Source organism: Lynx canadensis, chromosome A3, assembly GCF_007474595.2.
Source record: "Lynx canadensis isolate LIC74 chromosome A3, mLynCan4.pri.v2, whole genome shotgun sequence".
In the NCBI taxonomy this organism is placed as follows: domain Eukaryota; kingdom Metazoa; phylum Chordata; class Mammalia; order Carnivora; family Felidae; genus Lynx; species Lynx canadensis.
The window spans coordinates 395,534-418,137 of NC_044305.1; the positions used below are offsets into that span (position 1 = coordinate 395,534).

Below are 22,604 nucleotides of genomic sequence, written 5' to 3' on the forward strand. Positions count from 1 at the left end.
GTGAGAAAGTTCTCCGTCAGCGGGTTGACTCCAGGCCTCAGTTTGCCGTTTGCAGGCCTTTCCTTTTGAATGTTTTAACGCGTGCTTCTCAGCTTGTTTGGAGCCCGCCCTGTTTTTGCCTTAGTTTTCTTCCCAGATAAATGGTTTTTGCCCACAGCCGACACTGGGTCCGAAGAGGAAGAGCTGGCCCGCCAGAGCCACGGGCGTGGGTGAAGTCAGTGTGTGGCTGAGCCACGTGGGCTTGGTTCTCGAACTCCGGTTTCGTGAAGAAAACGTGCGGATTTTGGCGGAGCGGGGGGAGCACAGGGGGTGGGTTCATCCGTCGCTGTTCACGTGCTGCTTCCCCAGTGCTGTGAAGACGCGAAGGCCACAGCTTGGGTCCTGTGGCCTCTCTCCTCTGACACCAGCAGGCTTGGGGTCTGACGGGGCCTGGGGACGGCGGACGGCTCGCCCCTCGTGCTTGCAGGCCAGCGTGTGTGTCCTGCCACTTGTGTCATCCTGCTCAAGATCATGGTGACAGACGTCACTTAGCTGCTGCCCTCTGTCCCGGACTGTCAGTCAGTGAAAGATGTCACCACGTGTAAGGGAGCCGGCGAGGTGGTGGCACACGCCATCCTCTCTGTGTGAGCACAGAGGGAAATACTAGCAGGGAAGGTGACAGCTGTGCGGCCAGAGGGCTAATGGCCCAAGGAGGGTTTCCTTTTGTTCCTTCGAAGTCAGGCTTGGGGTCCCAGGGCTTTGGCAGCCACTCCACGCCAGGCGGTCGGGGGGGGGGGGCGCGGCAGGAGGGAGAAGTGTGTGTTCTCCTCCGGGGGGGACCCTGCCCCATGGTGCTTGGAAGGTCCTAGAGGAGCCCGTGGCTCACATTGGCCCGGTTCTGGGGGCCAAGGAGGCAGACCGTCCTCGGTCCTGGGGGAAGGACCTGTGAAAGTCCCGCCTGGGCTCCGCGGCGGCTCTCCCAGCCCAGGTGGGAGGGAAGAAAGGGAAACATAGGTTTCTCTCATATTTATGCTGCGTTCCTCCTCTGCGACGTTAATTTCGAACGGTTTCATCCTGCCCCATGCAAGTGTTTGGTCTTTGAGTTTTATAAATGAGCATCTTGCCATGGGGGGGAGGCGGGGATCTGAGCAGACGTCTTAGGGTCCGTGGTCCCAGCTGTCACTTCTTTCCGTCAGTTTATTTGTTGTAAACTCCTGAGCACCAACATGAACAACCTTTCATTGTTCCTCTGAGTTGGACCTCGTTCAGATTTAACGTCATGGTTTCCTTGGCTGCTTGGGCATTTGAGTAGTTTCTTACATCGTGGTGTTATAAGTAGCACTAGCAACATCTTTGAGCAAGTTAGCATTTGGGGTCATTTCCTTGGGGTAGAATTTCCCAAAAGTAGAATTACTGGCCAAAGACGTGTGTTTTGTCTCACCGTGTGCTGCAGGCTGTGTTCCGGAAGGACCCGTGGCCTACGGTTCTCTGGTTGCACGTGACCACCGTCATTGGGTTTTTGTGAATTCGTGTTAATCTTTTCAGCTTCATTCATGCCGATTTTTTCTTTGAAATCTTTTCTCAGAGTCTAGTATGTTTCACCAGGTTTCTTCTAGGCTTTGCCCAGACACCTTTACAGTTTTAGCATTAAGTCACGGGGTTCACTTTGAGGCTGGCTGTGGGGCTCACCTAGCACCCCAGCCAAGACCGTCCTCAATTTGTCACCCGCCTCGGGACCCTCCGTAGCGGGCCTGGGGATAGGTATGCGGGGCGGGCTTGGTGACGAAGGTAGATGATGGCTGGCCTGTGTGGCCTCATTCCCGAGGGCTTTGTCATACAGGGGTACCTGGCACCCCTGACCCCGTGCTGTAAGGGCAGGACCCCGCCCGCCCACTGGCTGCCCAGAGAGACAGCACCTTCCGTGCCTGCTTCCTGCAGCTGTGGTCACTGCCGGCAGGGCAGACCTGGAGACCCCTCGTGTCTCTGCCACGTGCCCCAGAGCCCTGAGTGGCCCCTGGTAAGTTCCCCTTGAGATCCAGGTCTTTCCTTGTGAATCAGGAGTTTCATTTCTTACCGTGCCTCGGGGCCGGTCCCAGCCCAGCACTTGACAGAGGGGCTTTCCCTGGGAGAGGCCATCTCCCTTACGTGTAGAGAGGGGGCACAGGGTGCCTGAAACCTCCCCTCCTCCCCCCAGTCCCAGCCCAGACCCTGCCCCTCCCACAGGGCTTCTGCCCCACGGCCTCGGACTCCTGGTGGGTCCAGGTGGCCCCCATGCTGGTGCCCACTGCTGGCCAGGGCGGCCCCGCCTTGACCTCCTGCCTTCATCACATGCCCCTGCCTTGGGCCCCTGCAGCCTGGCCTGTGCCCCCAGGCGGGCTCGGCTGGCCACTGATGGGGCTGCCAGGGACCAGGGTGATCTCTCTGTTGACGGCTCCGGGACTGGCTGTGTTGTTGATGTCCCTGTGAGTTAGGGAAGCTGAGCCATCGCTGGGGGCCGAGCGGTCCTGGCTGCAGCTGCCCACCTGGCCTGCTTCCTGCTGTGGCGATGACCCTTCAGTCAGCAGCTGCCTGTGCGTCCTTCAGTCCGTCGCGTATTCAGCACGTAACGAGTGTTTACCTGGGAAAGGCCTGTGCTGTCTGCTGCTAGTCTCAAAAGGTGACGGAGACATGGCGATGATCGATGCTTGTGCCCTGCTCAGGGTGGTCCTGGCCCAGCTGGCCCAGCTTCGCATGCGGCACCTTTTTTTAAAGCCTGTTTATTTATTTTGAGAGAGAGAAAGTGCATGGTGGGGGAGGGGCAGAGAGCGAGGGAGAGAAAATCCCCAGCAGGCTCCAGGCTTTCAGCTCAGAGCCTGACTCGGGGCTCGAACCCACGAACTGTGAAATCGCGATCTGAGCTGAAATTAAGAACTGGGCGCTTCAGTGCCGGAGCCGCCGGGTACCCTGCCGGCAGCGCCTTCCGTGGACCAGAGGTGGCTCGTCTACGGCGGTTAATAGGAACGTGGCAGTGTGAACACGTGGGCTAGTACTTGACGTGAACAAACGTTGCAGAAAGTTTAAAACTGGTGTATCTGGTTCAGGGGTAGGTGGGCATTGTCTGAATTATTCTTACAACTTTCCCGTAAATTGCAAAGTGTTTCAAAATGAAAAGTTGAATACAGCGGCACAAAGGGTTTCATCCTGGTGCCGAAGAGCAAGGTGTTGCCTTTATTTCATTTCGTATTTGGAGTCTGTTCCTGTCTTGATGCAGGGAGTGCAAGTGCTCGGTTAGCATTTCAAGTCACAGCGCGTCTCAGGCTTAAAGTTCACAGAAATAGTTTTTCTGCCTCGTGAAGCTGTTCGGCTTTCTTTTTTTTTTTTTAAATTTTTTTTTTCAATGTTTATTTATTTTTGGGACAGAGAGAGACAGAGCATGAACGGGGGAGGGGCAGAGAGAGAGGGAGACACAGAATCGGAAACAGGCTCCAGGCTCCGAGCCATCAGCCCAGAGCCTGACGCGGGGCTCGAACCCACGGACCGCGAGATCGTGACCTGGCTGAAGTCGGACGCTTAACCGACTGCGCCACCCAGGCGCCCCTCGGCTTTCTTTTTAAGAAAAAAAGTCCAGGGGCGTCTGGGTGGCTCAGTCGGTTGAGTGGCCGACCCTTGATTTCGGCCCAGGTCACGATCTCGGGTTTGTGGGGTGGATCCCCTCTCGGGCTCTGTGCTGACAGTGCGGGATTCTCTCTCTCTCCCTCTCTCTGCCCCTCCCCTGCTCGTGCTGTTTCTCTTTCTCCCTCTTAAAACAAATTAAGTTGACGTGTGGCTATTCCTAGGACTTTCATAACAAAGTACCACAAACTGGGGGCTTAAAACAACAGGAAAGTGGGGCCAGAGTTGCAGTCAGGTGTCCCAGGGCTGTGCTCCCTCCCTCTGAGGCTCTGTGGGAGGGTCCTCCCTGCCCTGTGGTTCTCAGGGCTCCAGGCCCTGCATGGGCTGTGACCCCATGGCTCTGTCTCTGCCTTCAGATGGTCTCTCTCTGTGTTTGTGTCTAGATTTCCCTTTTTTATAATGACACCAATACCATCGGGTTATGACCTCATCTTGGTGAAATCTGCAAAGACCCTAGTTCCAAATAAGGTCACATTCACAGGTGCTGGGGTTGGGGCTTCAACATGGCTGTTTCTGGGACATGACTCACCCACAGCAGCGAGTGGCTGCGTCCACCCCCGTCACACGAGTGCTGTCACGTCTGGAGCCATGTCACCTGGGCACTGATGGCTTGGAGCTGGGATGTCATGGAGTGTGTGGCTGGTCGGCTGTGGCCTTGCCGTCCACTCCCCCGGATCAGGGATTTGCTGTCTCCTACTTCTACTAGCGCTTCACAGGGGACGTTTGAAAAACACTTCTCGAGTTTAACACGTAAGATTTCAGTACTACAGGTTTAATGTGAAAAAGGCACCATAGTCATGTTGACCCGAGAGTGTGCTCAGAGATGTGTTCCTGTGCTCAGAGGCTCGTGCCCTGACTGGGGAGGAGCTCCTGGGAGCTTCCTGGAGGGGGAGGCAGCGTCTGGCAGCTGGAGGGGTTTGCCACCCCTCCGCTGTTCCATGCAGAATTTGCCTTTGTAGACAAGGCCCGTTAAAACAGCACGTCCGTACTGCCCAGTGCCTCGTGCGTTACCCGAAGGAGCTTAGCTGCCCTTAAGACCAAGTGTGGTTTAAAGGAGAGGCATCCAGAATAGGACCTAGCAGGAGGTGTCTGGGAGGAGGCGCGCAAAGAGCTGACCTCTTCCCCTTTCTCTCCCCCAGCCCACAAAACAAATTCCCCCAGGCCAGCTTCCCAGCTGCGGAAGCAGAGAAACTGGAAGTCAGTCGGAGCTGCTGCACTTGCTCAGCCCTCAGGTGGATTCGGCCGGCACGGGCCCTGCCTGCTCTCGCACCGGCCTTTTTCGGAGGTCTCTCTCGAGACCCCTGACCCTGCTCGGGCCTTTTCCGTCCTCCCCCACCCCCAGGGCCCGCTCCTGTGCACCAGAACCTGAGTTAGGAGGTCCGGGGCTCCTGCTGAATCTCCCCTCCCCTTGGAGTGCTTGTCTCTGGGTCCCTGTCTTGGTGACTGCTGCCCCAGCCCTGAGGCCGAATCCTCCGCAGCTGGGCACTTGGCTGTCAGCTGGCTCCCGGCCTGTCGCCGGCACTGCCCGGGCTCTCCCTCGGACTCCAAAGGGTGGTGCCCTCACCACCTCTGTTGTGGGTCTCGCATGCGCTTTGAACCATCCAGAGACACAGAGGCTCGGTGTCTCTCGAGGTTCCGTGGCCGACTGGGTTCTTCTGCCCACATGATGTCGGGTGGGCCTGCGGCTCCCCGGGTGCTGGGCTGGAGTGGCCAGGCAGGTGGCTCAGTGGTCGGGTCAGGGCCCTGCTGGGGTGCCCTCTCCCTCCATATCACCTTAGCTCCTGTAGCTGCCCAGACCTGCCCACCCAGAGAGGTGGGTGCTGTCAGCTCCTTGAGGCTCAGGCCAGGTCAGAGAGGGAGAGGCCGCTGAAAGCCCCGGACTCTCACGGGGGGCTTCTTCAGAGGCCACTGCGACCCTCTGAATGTGCGCTGCTCCCTTCCCCGCTGCCCGTGACTGGTTTGTGCCCACTCTGGGAAGCTGCCCCTGCCCAGCCCCTCCCCGTACCCGCACAGCACCTTCGCGCTGATCTAGAATCATCCTTGCTGTGACTCTGGTCTTGGTGGTGGTGCTGGGGGGGGTGGGGTCTCTGTGTAGGGAGTGGTGTCCTCAGACCTGGGTTGGCTCCATCACATTGGTGGTGCAGTGAGAGCCTGAATTCTCCCATGGTTAGAAATTTGCTCAGACGGTCTTCAGTGGAAAGGGGGCACCCGAGCACGGGCGGGGGACCAGGGTGGGGGTGTGCCCGAGAGGGAAGTGACACCAAGGCAGGTATGGAGGCCGCAGGGACAAGAGGGAACAGAAAGCGGCAGAGGAGGGGCCGGAAGTGGGGGCTGTGCCCGCAGACCCGCAGCCGGGGGGGTGGGGGTGGGGTGGGCGGCTTTGCATGTTGCATGTTTAGACGCTGTCGGCTGCAGCGTGGAAACTGTGAAGTTCTCCAGCAACTCCCGCTGCCTGTGGGTTCTCACCAGAGAAAATTCGGGTAATACCACTTCCCGTGTCGCCGGCCACCAAGGACCATTCGACGTGTAAGAGTCTGATCTGTAAAGTGATTTCCCATCGTGGGTGTCTTCACCTCGAGTTGTTCAGAACATAGCAAACCATCTAAGCGCTTCACAGGGTGGGAAATAACATCTGCGTGGGGAGGACAGAGCTGAATTTCAGGGCCGCACAGACTTCCGCAGAGGAGCATTTCCCTGCCGGCTGACCAGTGGTGTTCCTCGGCGGGGGGCATGGTGTCTGCGCGAGTCTCCCTCCGGCTGAGCCCCGCAGTCTCCCCCACGGCCTCCTCGGGGGCCCATCTGTCCCTGTGTCTCCGTCCTGCACGGACACCATCGGTCCCATTGGACTGGGGCCACCTGGTGACCTCGTGTGAACCAGCTACTCTGCAACCACCTGTCCCCGAGTAAGGCCACGTTCTGAGCCCGTGGGGTTAGGGTTGCAACGAACAAATCTGGGGGGACAAAACCCACCCCACCACACGTGGTGAGAAAGCTCAGGTTTGTGGTTCACGAAAGCAGATTTCTAATGGACTTTGCGGAGGCATAACTTGCACACGGCAAACTGCCCTCGTTTAAAGTGTCTCTCTGTGGGTCTGCACGTACCTGGGTGCCAGGGACACCGTCGCGGAGGACGCATCCCTCAGCGCAAGGTCCCTGAGCCCTCAGGACTCCGCCCCTTCGCCGGCTGCAGCCACTGCCCTGCCTCGCCCCGTGGATCAGTCCGCACGTTCTAGATCAGGTTCACGCATGCTGCTCTGTGTGGCTTTTTTTCACTCAGCACGACTGCCGTGAGATCCATGCGTGTCCAGGAAAGTGACGTTTGGGCTGGACGTGCGCGGAGACCTTCCTGCCAGGTGCATCCCCATGTTGGGACAACACTTACTGACTTACTGGTTTGCCTGTAACGCGCGCTTGGGTTGTTTCCGGGTTTTGACTGTTAAGACTGTCTGTGTACCAGCCCTCGTGTGGACCCGTGTTCTCGCTGCATTGGAGTGGTTGGGTCACCGGGTGTTCGTTCAGCTTGTGACAACACTGGTGAGCGTTTCCCAAGGAGGATGCGTCCTCTTAGCTTCCAGCACCCTCGCCAACATCGCTGTGGCCCCGCTGCGGTGGTTGCTGTTTGGACGGGTGAGCGGGGTGCAGGTGAGCCAGTTTTGTGATGTGTCTGTTCAGAATATGGCCCACTTAAAATATCACAAAAGTAACTACAAATGGGGTTTTTAGGGCCATCAAGTGGGCGCTGATGTCTGCGCGGCACCCTCTCTCCTGCGGGGAGTTTCCGTGGGCAGCATGTGGCCCGTAGGACCACAGTGGTCCAGTTCTAGCACTGACGGTGTTTTCCTCCTGCTTTAAAACAAGGTTTGTCTGTTAGATTCCCTTTTTTTTTTTTTTAAGCAGGCTTCACGCCCCGTGTGCAGCCTGACACAGGGCTTGAACTCACCACCCTGAGATCAAGACCTGAGCTGAGATCAAGCGTTGGACACTTAACCGACGTACCTACCCAGGGGCCCCTAAGGAAAAGGTTACATCGAGCTTAGCAGGTGCGCACAAGTCACAGGCGCGAGGTAGGAAGGTGAGGTGGCATCTGTCGTGAAACAGGTTTGCCCGTGTGTTTGTGATGGACGCTCACGTCTCACGCGAGTTCCTCATTCGATACGGTCTTTCGTGAGTGGGGCTCAGGGACCGGCCCCGGGGGAGGATCGGGCTGGCCAGGGGGGCCCCGGGCCCCTGCGCAGACTGACTGTTTCACGTTTTCATGGGAGCCTGTGGTCTTCCCGGTGGAGCTCCTTACAGTTGAGGGAAGAAGTGATCCCACCCCGGTCCCTGGACCTTGAACACACGATGCCCCCAGTGAAGGGTGGCATTCACAGTGGCCTTCAGAAATCGTGGTTCTTGTGCATTTTGAGACACGCTGATGCATTTGGACGTTACCCGTGAAGCACCAGTAGTCGTGTGACAGGTGAATGAATGACAGACGTGTGTCTTCAACAGGCTGGCTTCTGCTGGTAACTCGTAAGGATGGCTTTCTGGTTGAGACGCCCTTATCTTCAGACACTGGAACGTACTCTGTAACTCCCAGGGTGACCGGGGATTGGGGTGCTCTGTACCTTCAAGTTGGGGACCGGTGAGGGAGCTGCCCTGCCCTCAGCATCCTCGACGCCAGAATCGTGGACCGACAGGACACGCTCCCATGGGTGGGAGGCAGTTCCGGTGCTCGACTTGGAGCGTGGTTTACTTTGTGCTGGAGCCGTTGGAGCCGCATCCCTGCCCCGAGGTCCCCGTGCCGAGCAGAGTCATCGGAGCCAGCACAGGGCACGGGGTGCGCGGGAGTGCAGGGCTCGGTGCCACACGCAGGCACCTCCGTTGGCCAGGACCTTCGCGTCTTCGAGCTTCAGTTCTTGCCTCTTGGGGACGCCCTCCACCTTCCCCAGAGGCTGCGGGATTGCAGGTGGCACCTGAGTGTCATTGTGCACGTTGCCTGCCCAGAAAGGACCCTCCCTTTGGTAGGAGTCTCGCCGGTGACGTGGTGAAGTCTCGCTGTGTCCCTGGTTATCCACGACAGGGGCTCCCGAGGCCCCATCGAGCCCCCAGCGCTGCAGGTGACATGACCTTTGAAGCCCGGTCTGGAACGGGGATTCAAGTTATTTGGGTGCCAAAGCGTTAGGTTTCGTGAGTGATTCCGTGAGAAGCGAGTGTCTGCAGATCAGGAGGCTGCGAATAGGTAGTGGGGGGCCCAGGGGAAACGAGAATGGAAGTTTGGAGAACAGGCAGGGGGAGGGTGTGACTTTGAGGGGTGCCTGGAGCTCCTTTGTGGCGTCCCGGATGCCAGCCCTGCGGTCTCCCCCGGCCCTCAGACCCCTGCCTCACAATGAGAGGGAACCCTGACGGGCTGCAGGCTCCTCTTTGAAAGGGCTCCTTCCTCACACGGTCCCACGCAGCCCCCTGACTTCCTGAGGGCGCCGTGGGCTCCGTGCGGGGGCACAGGTGGTTCCGAGGGGACGGTCGGGTTACCTGTCCACAGGTGCGTGTCTGTGGCCAGGTCTGTCTCCAGCAGGTGGTGTACTCGGGCTGAGCGGGCAGGGGTGCCGCCGTCCGTGTCCTCGAGGAGAAGCCCTGTGGACACGTGCTCTCGCCTCGAGGCTGTGTCCCGTCCGGACGCCATAGACCTGACTGGCCGTGTCGCCCAGGATGCTTCCACTTTTAGGGTCGCAGCCGCTCAGAGCAGGGGACAGCCACCCCCTGCTGTCGTCCGGCGGGCGGAACCCCTTGGGCACCTTACCGATGCTGAGAGGTTATCCATTTTGTAACGAAAATTCAGCTGTTTTCCTGAAGCTTCTCCGAGCCTGGGTACGCCCCATGTAGCTTTGATATTTTCGTAGTATTTCATGTACCCGTGATATTTCGTTTCGTTTCGTTTCGTAGCATTTTCAGGTATTTTAGATTCCATTTCTTTTTAGTGTACATTTTTCCCTGATGAAAATGGTCCGGTTTTTCTGCTGCATCGTACTGTCTGTGAAGTACATAGCTGATATTTAAGCTCCCCTAATGGAGTAAAAATTTATTCCACAGTTTTCTGTGCAAGTTGAAATTATCTTAGCAGTACAGACCCTGTGTGGTGGTCGTTGCCTCAGTGACATGGAGTTTTCTGTTGCTTTCGTTGCTTTTCCTAATTCTTACAGAGCCCGTTTTGCTGGCGAGTAAAGAGACTTGTTGTTCATCCAGGAAACCAGGGGGTGAAGCAGCTTCCTGACCGGCCACCGGCCACCTGGTCACCTGACCTGGTCACCTGAGCTCTCAATGCTCCCTTCACGGCCGGGAACCGGGTACCACTTTGTCTGGACTTCAGGCGTTAAACCGATGCCTTTTGTTTGCGTGATGGTTTCCCTTGACTTGAGGCACATTTCCGACCCTCTGTCCCTCCGCGTCTGTGTATCTGCGCCTGTAAAGCCCGGCGTGAGGGGTAAAGTCACACCTGGGCGGAATGTCTATTCCCATAGCCTCTTCCCGTCCCACCTCAGACAGTCTCCGGTCGGGGGGGGGCAGCACCCTGGCTTAGGGCCCACCTCAGGTGGCTCTGAGGTGCTCCAGACAGAGCGCCCGTGGTGTTGTCTGTGACCGCGGGAGCCCTCCCTGCGGCCCATTCTGGACATTCTTCGTGTTTCTTCTTTTTGGTGGCCAGGCCTCGTCGGGGACAGGGTCGGCCGCTGGGACCACAGGTGGCCAGGCCTCGTCGGGGACAGGGTCGGCCGCTGGGACCACAGACCCCACGGAAGGTGCGAGCAGCATGTTCACTTTTGCCTTTGGTGCTGTGCCCGTTGGGGCAGGGCTCGCACCCCCGGCGCTGCCCCGAGCTGTGCGCGGCCGGCCAAGGAGAGGGACCGGGTGTCGGGGGCCCCCAGGACCCGGCCATCTGAGGGAGACGCTCTTCCTGCCGGTCTTCCCGGCCAGGGAATGTGAAACGGGGCATTTACTTTTTTAATTTAATCTTACGGCCACTAAAACATAAAGGAGGATAAAATTTAGAGTGTCAATTTCAACATTTCCATGAAAGCAATGATGGTTTTTAGATAAATATTAAAGGTTATCCTTGCACTTCTGAGAAAGCAAACAGAATTAAAAATACAAATTTTAAAAAGTATGCCAGATGAGTGAGAATATATGTTCTTGAGTCTGTGAGTCAAAATCAGCAAGAATACAGACCTTTACTTTTGTTTTTTAGAAAGTAAAACGAACCCCATGTTACATTCCCCTCCCGCTCCTCTCCCTCCCTTCCTAGATGCATCCCAGCTGGCAAATTTTGTGCTTCGCCAGTTACTTTCTCTAATAACGATAGAATGGCAGCCAGCGTGGTGCTCGGTGGTGTGGACCTTCCTGAAAGAGTTCGTAGACAGTAACTCACGTGATCGTAATAACCAAAGGGCGAGTACGGTTGTTGTTTTCATTCTACGGATGAAGAATTTGAAGCACAGAGAGGTCGAACAACTTCCCCAGGCCACACAGCCAGTGCCGCCGGAGCCAGCGCTCCGGTCCGAGCCTGCCGACGCTGAATGACGCGCGCGCATCTGGACTCACGAACGGAAAATGGCCGCCGAGCCTCCAGAACGAGCGGTGTTTTGTGCAAGCCCTCTCGTTAATTTCAGTAAACGTTGCCATTCGTAGCCCTTTGCAACGTGACATCTTCATGAAATATTTTTTTTTTTAATTTTTTTTTTCAACGTTTATTTATGTTTGGGACAGAGAGAGACAGAGCATGAACAGGGGAGGGGCAGAGAGAGAGAGGGAGACACAGAATCGGAAACAGGCTCCAGGCTCTGAGCCATCAGCCCAGAGCCCGACGCGGGGCTCGAACCCACGGACCGCGAGATCGTGACCTGGCTGAAGTCGGACGCTTAACCGACTGCGCCACCCAGGCGCCCCGAAATATTTTTGATTCTTATTCTTTGTGACATAGACCTACTGCGTTTAACCACTGGGAGGCCTTGTATTCTCCGCTTGTGGTACAATTGTGTGTTTCTCTCTACTCCCCATCTGTTTATTCCGGGGGAACATCTCTCAGCACGTATAGGTACAACCCGTATTTTGTGATGAAAATGTTAAGATCCACTCTCTTGGCGGATGCAGTTTTTAACCATTAGCAAAATTGAAGTCCAGCGCAGTGAGGACACGGTGTAATCCTAGTTTCAGGTGTACGATACCATGATCCCGCAATCCCATGCGTCGCCCTGTGTTCATCATGTCAGGGGCCCTCCTTCATACCCACCACCTGTTCCCCCATCCTCCCACCCACGTCCTCTCTGGCGACCATCAGTTTCTTCTCTAGCGTTGAGTCTCGTTCTTGGTGTGCATCAGTTTTGTTTCTTACGTTCCACATACAAGTGAAATCATGGTGTGGGCCATCCTCTGACTAATTTTGCCAGCATTATACTTTGCAAATGGCCAAGTTTCATTATTTTTGTGGCTGAGTAATATTCTATCATATGTGTAAATGCCACATCCTCCTTATCCGTTCATCACCTGATGGACACTTGGGCTCTTTCCATAGTTGAGCTGTTGTAAGTAATGCTGCTATAAACATCGGGGGGGGGGTGTATCCTTTCAAATTAGTGTTTTCGTATTCTTTGGGTAAATACCCAGTAGTGCGACTCCTGGATCAGATGGTATTTCTATTTTTAGTCTTTTGAAGAAACTCCACACTGTCTTCCACTGGCTGCACCAGTCTGCATTTCCACCAGCAGCGCACGAGGGTTCCTTTTTCTCCACACCATCCCCAACACCTGCTGTTTCTTGTGTTGTTGGTTTTAGCCATTCTGACAGGTGTGAGGTGATGTCTCATCATGGTTTTGATTTGTATTTCCCTGATGATGAGTGATGTTGAGCATTTTTTCATGCATCGGTTGGCCATCTGGATGTCTTTGGAGAAGTGTCTATTCGTGTCTTCTGCCCGTTTTTAAATCGGGGTATTTTCTTTTTAGATATTGAGGTATTTAGGTATTGATGCTGTGGCCGATGTCAGAGACATTACCGCCTGTGCTCTCTTCCAGGATTTTTATACTCTTGTGTCTCCCATTTAGGTCTTTCATCCATTTTGAGTTTATTTTTGTGTCTGGTGTAAGAAAGTGGTCCGGGTTCATTCTTCTGCATGTCGCTGTCCAGTGTTCCCAGCACCACTTGCTGAAGAGACTGTCTTTATTCCACTGGATATTCTTTGTTCCTTTGTTGAAGATTAGCTGACCCTGTAGTTGCGGGTTAATTTCTGGGTTTTCTATTCTGTTCTGTTGATGTACGTGTCTATTTTCGTGCCAGTACATACTGCTTTGATGACTACAGCTTTGTAATTTAGCTTGAAGTCTGGAATTATGATACCTCCAGCTTCGCTTTTCTTTTTCAAGATTGCTTTGGCTTTTGGGGGTCTTTTGTGGTTCTGTACAAATTTTGGATTGTTTGTTCCAGGTCTGTGAAGAGTGCTGGTGGTATTTTGATAGGGAGTGCATGAAATCTGCGGACTGCTTTGGGTCGAACAGACATCTTAGCAGTGTTCTTCCAACCACGAGCATGGACCGTCTCTCCATTTCTTTGTGCCCTCTTCAGTTTCGTTCAGCAACGTTTTGTAGTTTTCGGAGTACAGGCCTTTCATCTTCTTGGTTAAGTTTATTCCTGGGTATCATATTATTTTTGATGCAATTACAAATAGGATTTTTTAAAGTTTATTTATTTATTTTGAGAGAGAGAGAGAGCGTGTGAGCAGAGGGAAGGCAGAGAGAGAGAGGGAGGGAGAGAGAGAATCCCAAGCAGGCTCCGTGCTGTCAGCGCAGAGCCCGACATGGGGCTCGATCCCATGAACCATGAGGCTATGGCCTGAGCTGAAATCAAGAGTTGGACACTTTACCAACTGAACCACCCAGGTGCCCAGGATTGCTTTTTTTTAAATTTTTTTTTCAACGTTTATTTATTTTTGGGACAGAGAGAGACAGAGCATGAACGGGGGAGGGGCAGAGAGAGAGGGAGACACAGAATCAGAAACAGGCTCCGAGCCATCAGCCCAGAGCCTGACGCGGGGCTCGAACTCACGGAGTGCGAGATCATGACCTGGCTGAAGTCGGACACTCAACTGACTGCGCCACCCAGGCGCCCCCAGGATTGCTTTTTAAATGTCTCTTTCTTCTGCTTCATTATTGGTCCTTAGAAATGCAACGGTTTTCTGTACATTGACTTTGGATCCTGCGACCTTATTAAATTTGTTTGTTTTAGTAGTTTTTTGGTGGGGTCTTTAGGGCTTTCTGTATGTGGTATCATGTCATCTGTAAATAGTGAAAATGTCACTTCTTCCTTACCAATTTGGATGCCTTTTGTTTCTTTTTCTTGTCTGATTGCTGAGGCTAGGGCTTCCAGGACTGTGTTGAATAACAGGAGTGAGAGTGGGCATCCTTGCCTTGCTCCTGACCTTAAGGGAGAAGCACTCAGTCTTCCCCCATCGAATATGATGTTGGCTGTGGATTTTTCATATCCGGCCTTTATCATGTTGACGTCTGTTCCCTCTAAACCTACTCGTTGAGAGTTTTTACCATGAGTACATGTTGTACTTTGTCAAATGTGTCCTATGTAGCTGTCGAAATGATCGTATGGTTCTTACCCTTTCTCTTATTGATGTGATGCATCACATTGATTGATTTGTGACTATTGAACCACGCTGCGGCCCAGGAATGAGTCCCACATGATCGTGGTGAATGATTTTTTTTAATGCACTGTTGGATTCGGTTTGCTAGGATTTTGTTGGGGATTTTTGCGTCTGTCCATCGGGGATATTGGCCAGTAGGTCTCTTTTTTCTGTAATGGCTCTATCTGGTTTTGGTATTGGGGTAACGGATTTTAGAGATGACTTCAGGTGGTGTTTGGATACGTATTGTAATGACCAAAGGAAGGTGGGTGTGTGGTGACAGCTCTGAGTCAATAAAGAAGCGTTGGAGGTGGACCCAGCTGAGTCCTGGGGAAGCAGCCCTCACGGGAAAGAGGCCAGTGACCCTACACTTGGCCAGCTTAGTTCTCTCCCATTAAACACACGTTGGCATCTTTGGTGAGAGTTCCTGCTTGACTAACCAGCTGGAAAATGGAGTATTTAAGTGGGAAGATCAGTCTCTAACTACCTTGTCTTTCTCAGGGAGTGTTATGGGGCGAATGTGTCTCAGACCATGACCTAATTTGGATATAATTAGTTAAGATGACGAAGTAGGGTGTCCAATATTACTGGTGTCCTTGTAAGAAGGGGACACTGGGACACAGGCTTCCAGGGAGAAGGTGGGTGAACGTGAGAGCAGAAACTGGTGATTCTTCTCTGGCCGAGGACTGCCAGCCATGAGCAGAAGCGGGGAGACGCCTGGAGACTTCCTCGCCCGGGGCCTTCGAGGGCCTCCAGGCTGCGTGAGAATCTGGTTCTCTCACAGCCCCTGGCCTGGGGCACGGGGTTCTGGCCGTCCTGGGAAGGTGATGCCGGCAGCAGAGGAAAGGAGAACATGGCAGACGTACCAGGAGGGCGCCGACCAGAGGGCTTTCCGGCGGGAGCCGCTGGCGCCTCTGGGCCCTGCAGGCCTCCTCCCTCGAGCTGGTTTGAGCTGGAGTTTTGGAGGCTGCAATGTCTGCTCCAGGCCCTTCTGCTGTGTGGGCGTCGCTTGTGTAGGAGGCCTTGTTTCGTCTTTAAAGATACGTCCTCGAGGGTGAGGGTGAATCTCCCTTGGGTTATGTCACCGGCATTTCACGTTTGGGTGGGAACCTCGCTTCGGCCGCCGACGGGCGTTTGCCTTCTTTGTGGACCGTTTGCTGTCTGTTGCGAGAGGCAGCCAGTGCATGTGGGGTTCCGTTCAGGACTACGTGTCCGTTGTGGTCAGCCTGGAACCCAGAGCCCTGCTCGGGTGCATCCCGCCCGGTGGCCGCTCGGCCAAACAACTGCCGTCTCTTCGCCCGCGCACAGCGGCGCGGCACTCTGCCTGACTTCCGCGGGCGTGTTTCTGCCGGCCACCTGGGTAACTGTCCCGTTCTTGCCCCCACAGAGTCCGTAGAGGAGCAACAGCAAGGCTTCCAGATGAACAACCGAAAGGAAGACATGGAGATTGCGTCCCACTACCGGCACCTGCTGCGGGAACTGAACGAGCAGCGGCAGCACGGCGTCCTGTGCGATGTGTGCGTCGTGGTGGAGGGCAAGGTCTTCAAGGCGCACAAGAACGTCCTGCTCGGCAGCAGCCGCTACTTTAAGACGCTGTACTGCCAGGTGCAGAAGACATCCGAGCAGGCCACGGTCACGCACCTGGACATCGTCACGGCGCAGGGCTTCAAGGCCATCATCGACTTCATGTACTCTGCCCACCTGGCCCTCACCAGCAGGAACGTCATCGAGGTGATGTCCGCCGCCAGCTTCCTGCAGATGACGGACATCGTGCAGGCCTGCCACGACTTCATCAAGGCCGCGCTGGACATCAGCATCAAGCCCGACGCCTCGGACGAGCTCTCCGAGTTCGAGATCAGTGCCCCTCCTGGCAGCAGCACGGACGCCCTCATCTCGGCCGTGATGGCGGGAAGGAGCATCTCCCCGTGGCTGGCCCGGCGCACCAGCCCCGCCAATTCTTCCGGAGACTCGGCCATCGCCAGCTGCCACGAAGGGGGCAGCAGCTACGGGAAGGAGGACCAGGAGCCCAAGGCTGACGGCCCCGACGACATTTCTTCGCAGCCGCTGTGGCCCGGGGACGTGGGCTATGGGTCTCTGCGCGTCAAGGAAGAGCAGATCTCCCCGTCTCATTACGGAGGGAGTGAGCTCCCTTCCTCCAGGGATGCGGTGATACAGAACTCTTTCTCGGAGCAGGCTGGCGGGGACGGCTGGCAGCCCACGGGTCGCAGGAAGAACCGGAAAAACAAAGAGACGGTCCGGCACATCACACAGCAGGCGGAGGGTGATAGCCGGGCCGGCTCCCCGGTGGCCCCTTTCCTTCCGACGTCCGGGTGGCCATTCGGCGGCCGCGACTCAAGTAAGCCTTTTGTTTTCGTGGGCGGGGCTCAGGGGAACCAGTGTGGGCCAGCCTCACACCGGGGCCTCCCACAGGCCGCCTCCTTTTGCAGCAAATTATGTGAGTGCAGGGAGTGTGACTCTGGGTGCCCCCGTGTCCCTGGTGCACAGAGGCCACTTGATGATGTAGGGCTTCTCTGTTGCCGAGGGGTCAGTAGCTGGAAAAGTGGGTGACGTCTGGTGCGGGGGCAGTTTGAGGGTCTGTGTTCCTTTATCCGGGGGGTCTTTCGTCAACACTGCTTAGGAGAACTTAATTTTAAAAGGTTGAAACGTGAAAATGCTAAGCGGTGCAAAAGTGCATCAGGTGAGGTGACGTGAAGGTGGGTTGGGACCCCACCCCACACCTCAGACCCTCACGGTCCCGTGGCCTCAGCTCTGCGTTTTCTGTCCCCACACCGGGGTCTTGGTCACTGTTGTGAGTGTTGGACAGGCCGTCACACGCGCCTGTTTTATCCCTGGTAAAAAGCTTGTCTTCAGCTGGGGGGACTTGAAGACTTCCGCCTGAAAAGCCCCCCTCGCAAGGAGGGATGTTTCCTTGTTTCCAGTAAGTGCGGGTCCAGTGGTTCAAAGGAATACGTGTTTTTTCTCGCAGCCGCTGGGCGTTGCTGTGCTACGCGGGGAGGGGGCGCTGAGCACGCGTCAGACCCTGTGCGTCAGGTTCAAGCTCAGCTTTGCGGAAGCTGGTCCTCGCACCCTGGATGGTAGTTTCGTGTCTGTCTCGCAGACAGTGGATGATACGTTAAGTGTTTGTTGAAACACCAGACACCGTCCTGGTCCTGGGCGCGTAACGGCTGCTGTTACGCGTAAGCGCCCTTCCAAGTGGCAGACTGGGGGGCAGGCTCCCTCCACCCCCAGCCCAGCCCCGGGTGCACTGGGGTCCAGAGGCTGAGGAAGGGTCTTCGTGGGAACAGAGTTGGTCCAGAGCAGGATAGAAGCTTCTTAGCAAGTTCTCGTCCAGGGGAGGCCCCTCTGGGAAGGTCACAAATCACCTGCAACACGAGAACGGACAGGCATGAAGGCAGCAAGCTAGGGTCATAGCCCTGAAAAGTGTCACAGTTGCCAAGCATCCTGTGCTTGGGGGCAGGAAGGAAGCTTCCCAGGCAGGGCCGGCGGGCCCCTGGACATTCTGGCTCCCACGCTCAGCTCTCCATGCGTTAGCTTTTATTATCGTGGTGAGATATACGTGCCGTAACCTCTACTGTTTTAACCATTTCTGAGTCTATAATTTATTGGGATTAAATACGTTCACACTGTTATGGCAACCATCATTACCATTTATCTACCAGACCGAGACTCTGTACCCGTTGAACGGAGCCTCCCCGAGACACGCTGTCACCTGTGTTCGTTGTCACTCTCTGTCACTGTGTGTTCCCAGCCCAAAGCACAGGGCCAGACCCCTGAATGCTCACTTCACGTTGGTCGAAACACAGCCTTTCGACCTCGGGCTGGATGGCTCACTGCCGCGGGGGTGTCCCGGGCGCCCTAGGGCAGCAGCAGCTCTGACCTCCGTCCACTAGATGCCAGTAGCCACCCACCCCTAGTCTGGCGACAGCAGAAGTGTGTCTGGGCGTTGTAAAGGTCCCTGATGGGCAGCACCCCAGAACTGCTGGAGGTTCACTGGAGAAGAAGGTTAAGTGTCTGAGCTGCTCGAAGAGCCGTCTCCCTGCTGGCTGTCTGTGGGGAGAGGACACTCCGTGTGCTCCAAACTGTTCCTGACCTCTCACCGGCTCTGACCGAAATCTGAGAAGCAGTCTGTGGCACATGACCTAAGGACAGCTGCTTTGTGTCGAGCCTTCTGGGCCGGTCGGTGCCGCAGTCCCGTCCTGGCGAGTCCAGTCCTGGGTGTCGAGGGCCACCCAGCGGGCTGTGACGCCGGAGGGGCCTTGAGGTTGAGGGCCCATCAGCGCAGTAAGGAATGTGCTCTCCTCAGGCCTGTAGGTTTGGGGCTTTGAGCGCAGTAGTCAAGCAGAAGGTGTTTTTAGATTCCAACAAGTGACTTCGACCGTGTACTTTTGTTAATGTCTTAAATCCCCTGGGTTTCCAAGGCAACTGTGAACAGCTTCTGTTAGATTATTCTGAGCTGCTGAGGCAGGGGTGTGGGGTTGGAGGCTCGCATAGGGTGGTTTCTGCCCTTGGTGGTGGTGGTTTATCCCTCCATCCTGGCCCTGGGGCTGGGCTTGGAAGCTTAAATTGGGATCCCCAGTGGGGGCCGGTTTGTTTCCACTAAAGATTCCTTACCTCTTAGGGAAGAATGCCTTTAAATTCTCCTACTTGCAGGAGCAAAGGCCCTGTTCCAGAAGAACTGTCAGGTGGTTTTCGCACATCCCTCAGAGGCTCAGTGCAGGTGCTCGGATGCTCGGCTTTGCCGCCAGGCCCGCCTGTGTCCCCGGCTTGGCTTTGGCGATTCCGAGGCCTCTTGGCGTTGGAGAGTGATTTTTTCCAAAGGGGCCAAGAGCATGTGAACCTAGTGGCCTCCGAGGTGTCGTTGGAATTCGCTCGTACGGTCACTTGTGTGGCAGCTCGGGGGAAGTGGCGTCCACACGCGCAGGTAGGTTGCACGTACTCGGCCGCGTCCTCCTCGGGTCCCGGCCTCCCCCCTTGCGTGTGACCCCACGGTGGCCACAGACCCCCAGGAGGCGATCTGTAGCTGCTGGTTCACAAGCGGGAACGGGAAGGGCCCAGGCGCTCGTCCTAATGTCCCACACACGGCCTAAAAAGTTCCGCCAAAAAAGAGAGTTCTGGAGCCAGGATAAAATGGGTCTGTTTTGTAAAGTAAATGTTTCTGCCTGAACTTCTGTAAAGTTGGATCTTGACATAGTGGGATCTCGAAGAACACGTTTGGGTGGGTGAAGGTGGTCTCTGTAGGCTCCCAGCCGACCCCTCACGCCCTTGTAGCATTTCCTGGGCAGGGAGGGGGCAGGTGCACCACCTGTCAGGCCGAGGTCGTCATGGGGGCTGAAGTGGGGGCACCAGATGGGAGGGGAGACATCCCCCACTGCCCGTCCTCAAGTACATGAGGGTGCAGGGGGGCTTGTTCGAGAAGCGGTGAACCTTTCGAGTTTGTCTGAGTTTCCCTGCGTGTCGGGTCGTGACGCGCCTGCAGGCGTGAAGGGTGAACCGAGCGCCGGGCGCCCTGATCCTCCGGTCAGTCTGTCCACTTCCGCGACAGGTGCCCTTTCCGCTGCCGACAGTCCAGCATCCGGCTCAGTGTGGTGTTTGTGACTTTTGGGTAGAAGAGCCTGAATGCAAAGCGGCAGCACGTCTCTGGGACTTTGGCTCCCGGACGGGTGGGCCCGTTCCCGAGACCCTGTCACCCCTGCCCTTCACCCCTTCCTCAAGAGGTGCAGCCCGTTGTAGCTGCCGCCCGAAGTTTCCCCTTCCGACAGGAGCAGGACTATGTGGAGCCGGTGCCCGCTGGCCCTTTGCTGTCTGGCTGGTGGCAGGTGGCGCCCTCGTGGTTGCGGTGTTGGGCGAGAGCGTGAACCCTGGCGGCCGTGCCAGGAGGTGGCGGGAAATGCTGGCGACTCAGAGCGGGCCGAACGGTGGCAGGAGCCAGCTGCCTGCGCGGTGCGGTCTTCTGGGAAGGGGCCCTGCGGGTGGAGGAGCCTGGGGGTCGTGTCCTGTGACCTTTGGCTCATCCACGCCCAAGGCCATGATTTTGAATCACTGTCCTGATTCAAGACCCTTATGAACTCGGCTCTGCTGAGCTGCTGGTGTAGCTCAAATGCAGGTGCTCCCTTTGCGTCTGGATTTTCTAGAATATCGCATTCGTGAAGGATGAGTCCTTGAAGGGCTCTCACGGGCATCAGGCTCAGCCTGGTGCCTGAGGGAGCTGGGAGGACGTCCCACCTGGAGCCACCGGGCGGACGAGCCGTAGCGTGTCCTGGGCTGCTGCAGGTCAAGGCAGACCACGTCGTGAGGCCGTGGCAGGCTGGAGCCAGAGGAGAAGGTGCTTCTGGAAGCCCCAGGAGTCGGGCAGCACTCCAGGCTCGGGCGACACAGGGAGCCCAGCAAAGGCTCGCACTCAGGATCCCCGAAGTGCGGCCCACGAGGGAAGGGGATCTCAGTGGAATGTGCCTGAGTTGGCGTGATTGCCATTTTGCTAGGCAGCCGGGGAATGTGTTTTTGCACGGCCCGTGAGCACCTCGTTGTGCTCTAGGGTTGTGCGGAAAGGAGCCTGTCCCCTCTCCGAGTGCAGGGGGCCGCCCCCAGCAGCTTACCGGAGCTCAGGCTCTCGTGCCTGTCCCATCCGCAGGGAGCCTCCGCTGCTCTGTGGTCGGTTCGCAGACGTGTAGCCGTCTCACTGGATCCTGTCTCGATTTGAACTTGAGGGTGTTTCCACCGCATGAACGCGCACTGCCCACTCCCGTGCCGATGTGGATGGCTCCGGCTGCCTCTGGTTTGGGCTGTGACAGTCACTGCTGCCACACCTTCCAGCGCTTCTGGACGTACTTCTCCTGCTGTATTCTGGAGGTGCTTCTCGGGGGTGCGGGGGTTTCCTACAGCTGCCGCGAGAAGTTATGTGCCCCGTGGCCTCACTATCTTCCAGCTCTCAGAAGTCGGGGGTGGGGTGGCAGGGCTCCTGCGTTCCTTCTAGAGTCTCCAGGGGAGGACATTTCCTGGCCTTCTCCAGCTTCTAGAGGCCCTGTCTTCCTTGAGTCCGGCCGCCCCTGCCGCCCTCTTCCCCTCAGAAGGACCCTGGTGTTGACACGGACCCACCCGGATAATCTGGGACAGTCGTCCGCCTCAGGGCCCCTAACTCCATCCTTCGTGCCGCATGAGGTCGCCCACTCACAGGCCCTGGAGATGGGGACCTGGACGTCTAAGGACCGCGATCAGCCTACCCCATGGCGCATACGTGTAATTAGCAAGGTTTTGTGGTGAAGATTGCCATTCTTTTTTTCTGTTCCTTGAAGCATGATATGCATGCAGTAAACTGCACAGATTTCTAGTGAACAGTTTCAGGTTGAACAATTTCTTGTTTCTCTCTTTAACATTTTATTGGGGAAACGTTTATTCTTAGAGAAAAGGTAAAAAAAAAAAAAAAAAAGAAAGAAAAGAAAATGAGCACGTCTACCAGCCAGATTCTTCACTTAACGTTTTGCTACATTTGCTTTATTGTATGTTTATTCACCTAATCGTCCAAAAACACATCTTATTTTTTGGTGCCTTTCAAACTACCTGGCAGATCAGTATATTTCATTCCAGAGCACAGCAAGTTTTTCATCGGGGTTCGGTCCGTGTGCACACTCCCACGCCCTGCACACACCAGGCCCGTCGCACCCCTTGACCAGTCTAGACAAATGCGTGCGCCTGAGCCCCCTCGGAGCAGAGTGTCCCCTCCGCCTCCGGCCATCGGTCCCTGCCCCAGCCCCGCGGCCCCTAACCTGCCTTTTTCTGCCGTGGGTCGACCTAGCCTGTCCAGCGCTTTGTCTGGACGAAACCTCGTGTCCCACGAGCCACATCACGGAGTACGTGCTCCCCACTCACACCTGCATGGCTGTGCCTCGTGTCCCAGCCTCTTGTCACCTGGCACCTGGGCAGTAGCCAGGTTTTGCTGTTGTGAGTAAGACTCCCGCAAACACTTTCGGCAAAAGCCTGTTTTGTGGACGTATGTTTTCATTTCTCTCGAGCAAATACCTCGGAGTGCAGTGGCTGGGTCTCAGAGGACAGGTGACTTGAGCTTTATAAGAAGTTGCCAGACTTTTTCCTGAGCGTCCGCACCCCCCACATCCTCCATAGCTTGGCGTGTTGTCTTTTTTTCTTTTTTTCAGTTTATTTATTTATTTTGAGAGAGAGAGCGCGAGAGAGCATGAGTAGGGGAGGGGCAGAGAGAGAGGGAGGGAGAGAGAATCCCAAGCAGGCTCTGTGCTGTCCACGCAGAGCCCGACGTGGGTCTTGAACTCACAAACCGTGAGATGGTGAC

The 22,604-nt window shown here is 56.0% G+C and overlaps 1 protein-coding gene across 1 annotated transcript in view; it reads left to right on the plus strand.

Annotated features, from left to right (window-relative positions):
- The window catches only part of ZBTB46 (zinc finger and BTB domain containing 46), a 64,351-nt gene that overhangs the window by 11,579 nt on the left and 30,168 nt on the right, over positions 1–22,604 (plus strand). The window contains exon 2 of the mRNA XM_030309155.1: positions 15,672–16,640. Within this exon, the coding sequence (XP_030165015.1) occupies positions 15,704–16,640 (937 nt within the window). The 5' untranslated portion in view covers positions 15,672–15,703. The remainder of the gene's footprint in view (positions 1–15,671; positions 16,641–22,604) is intronic.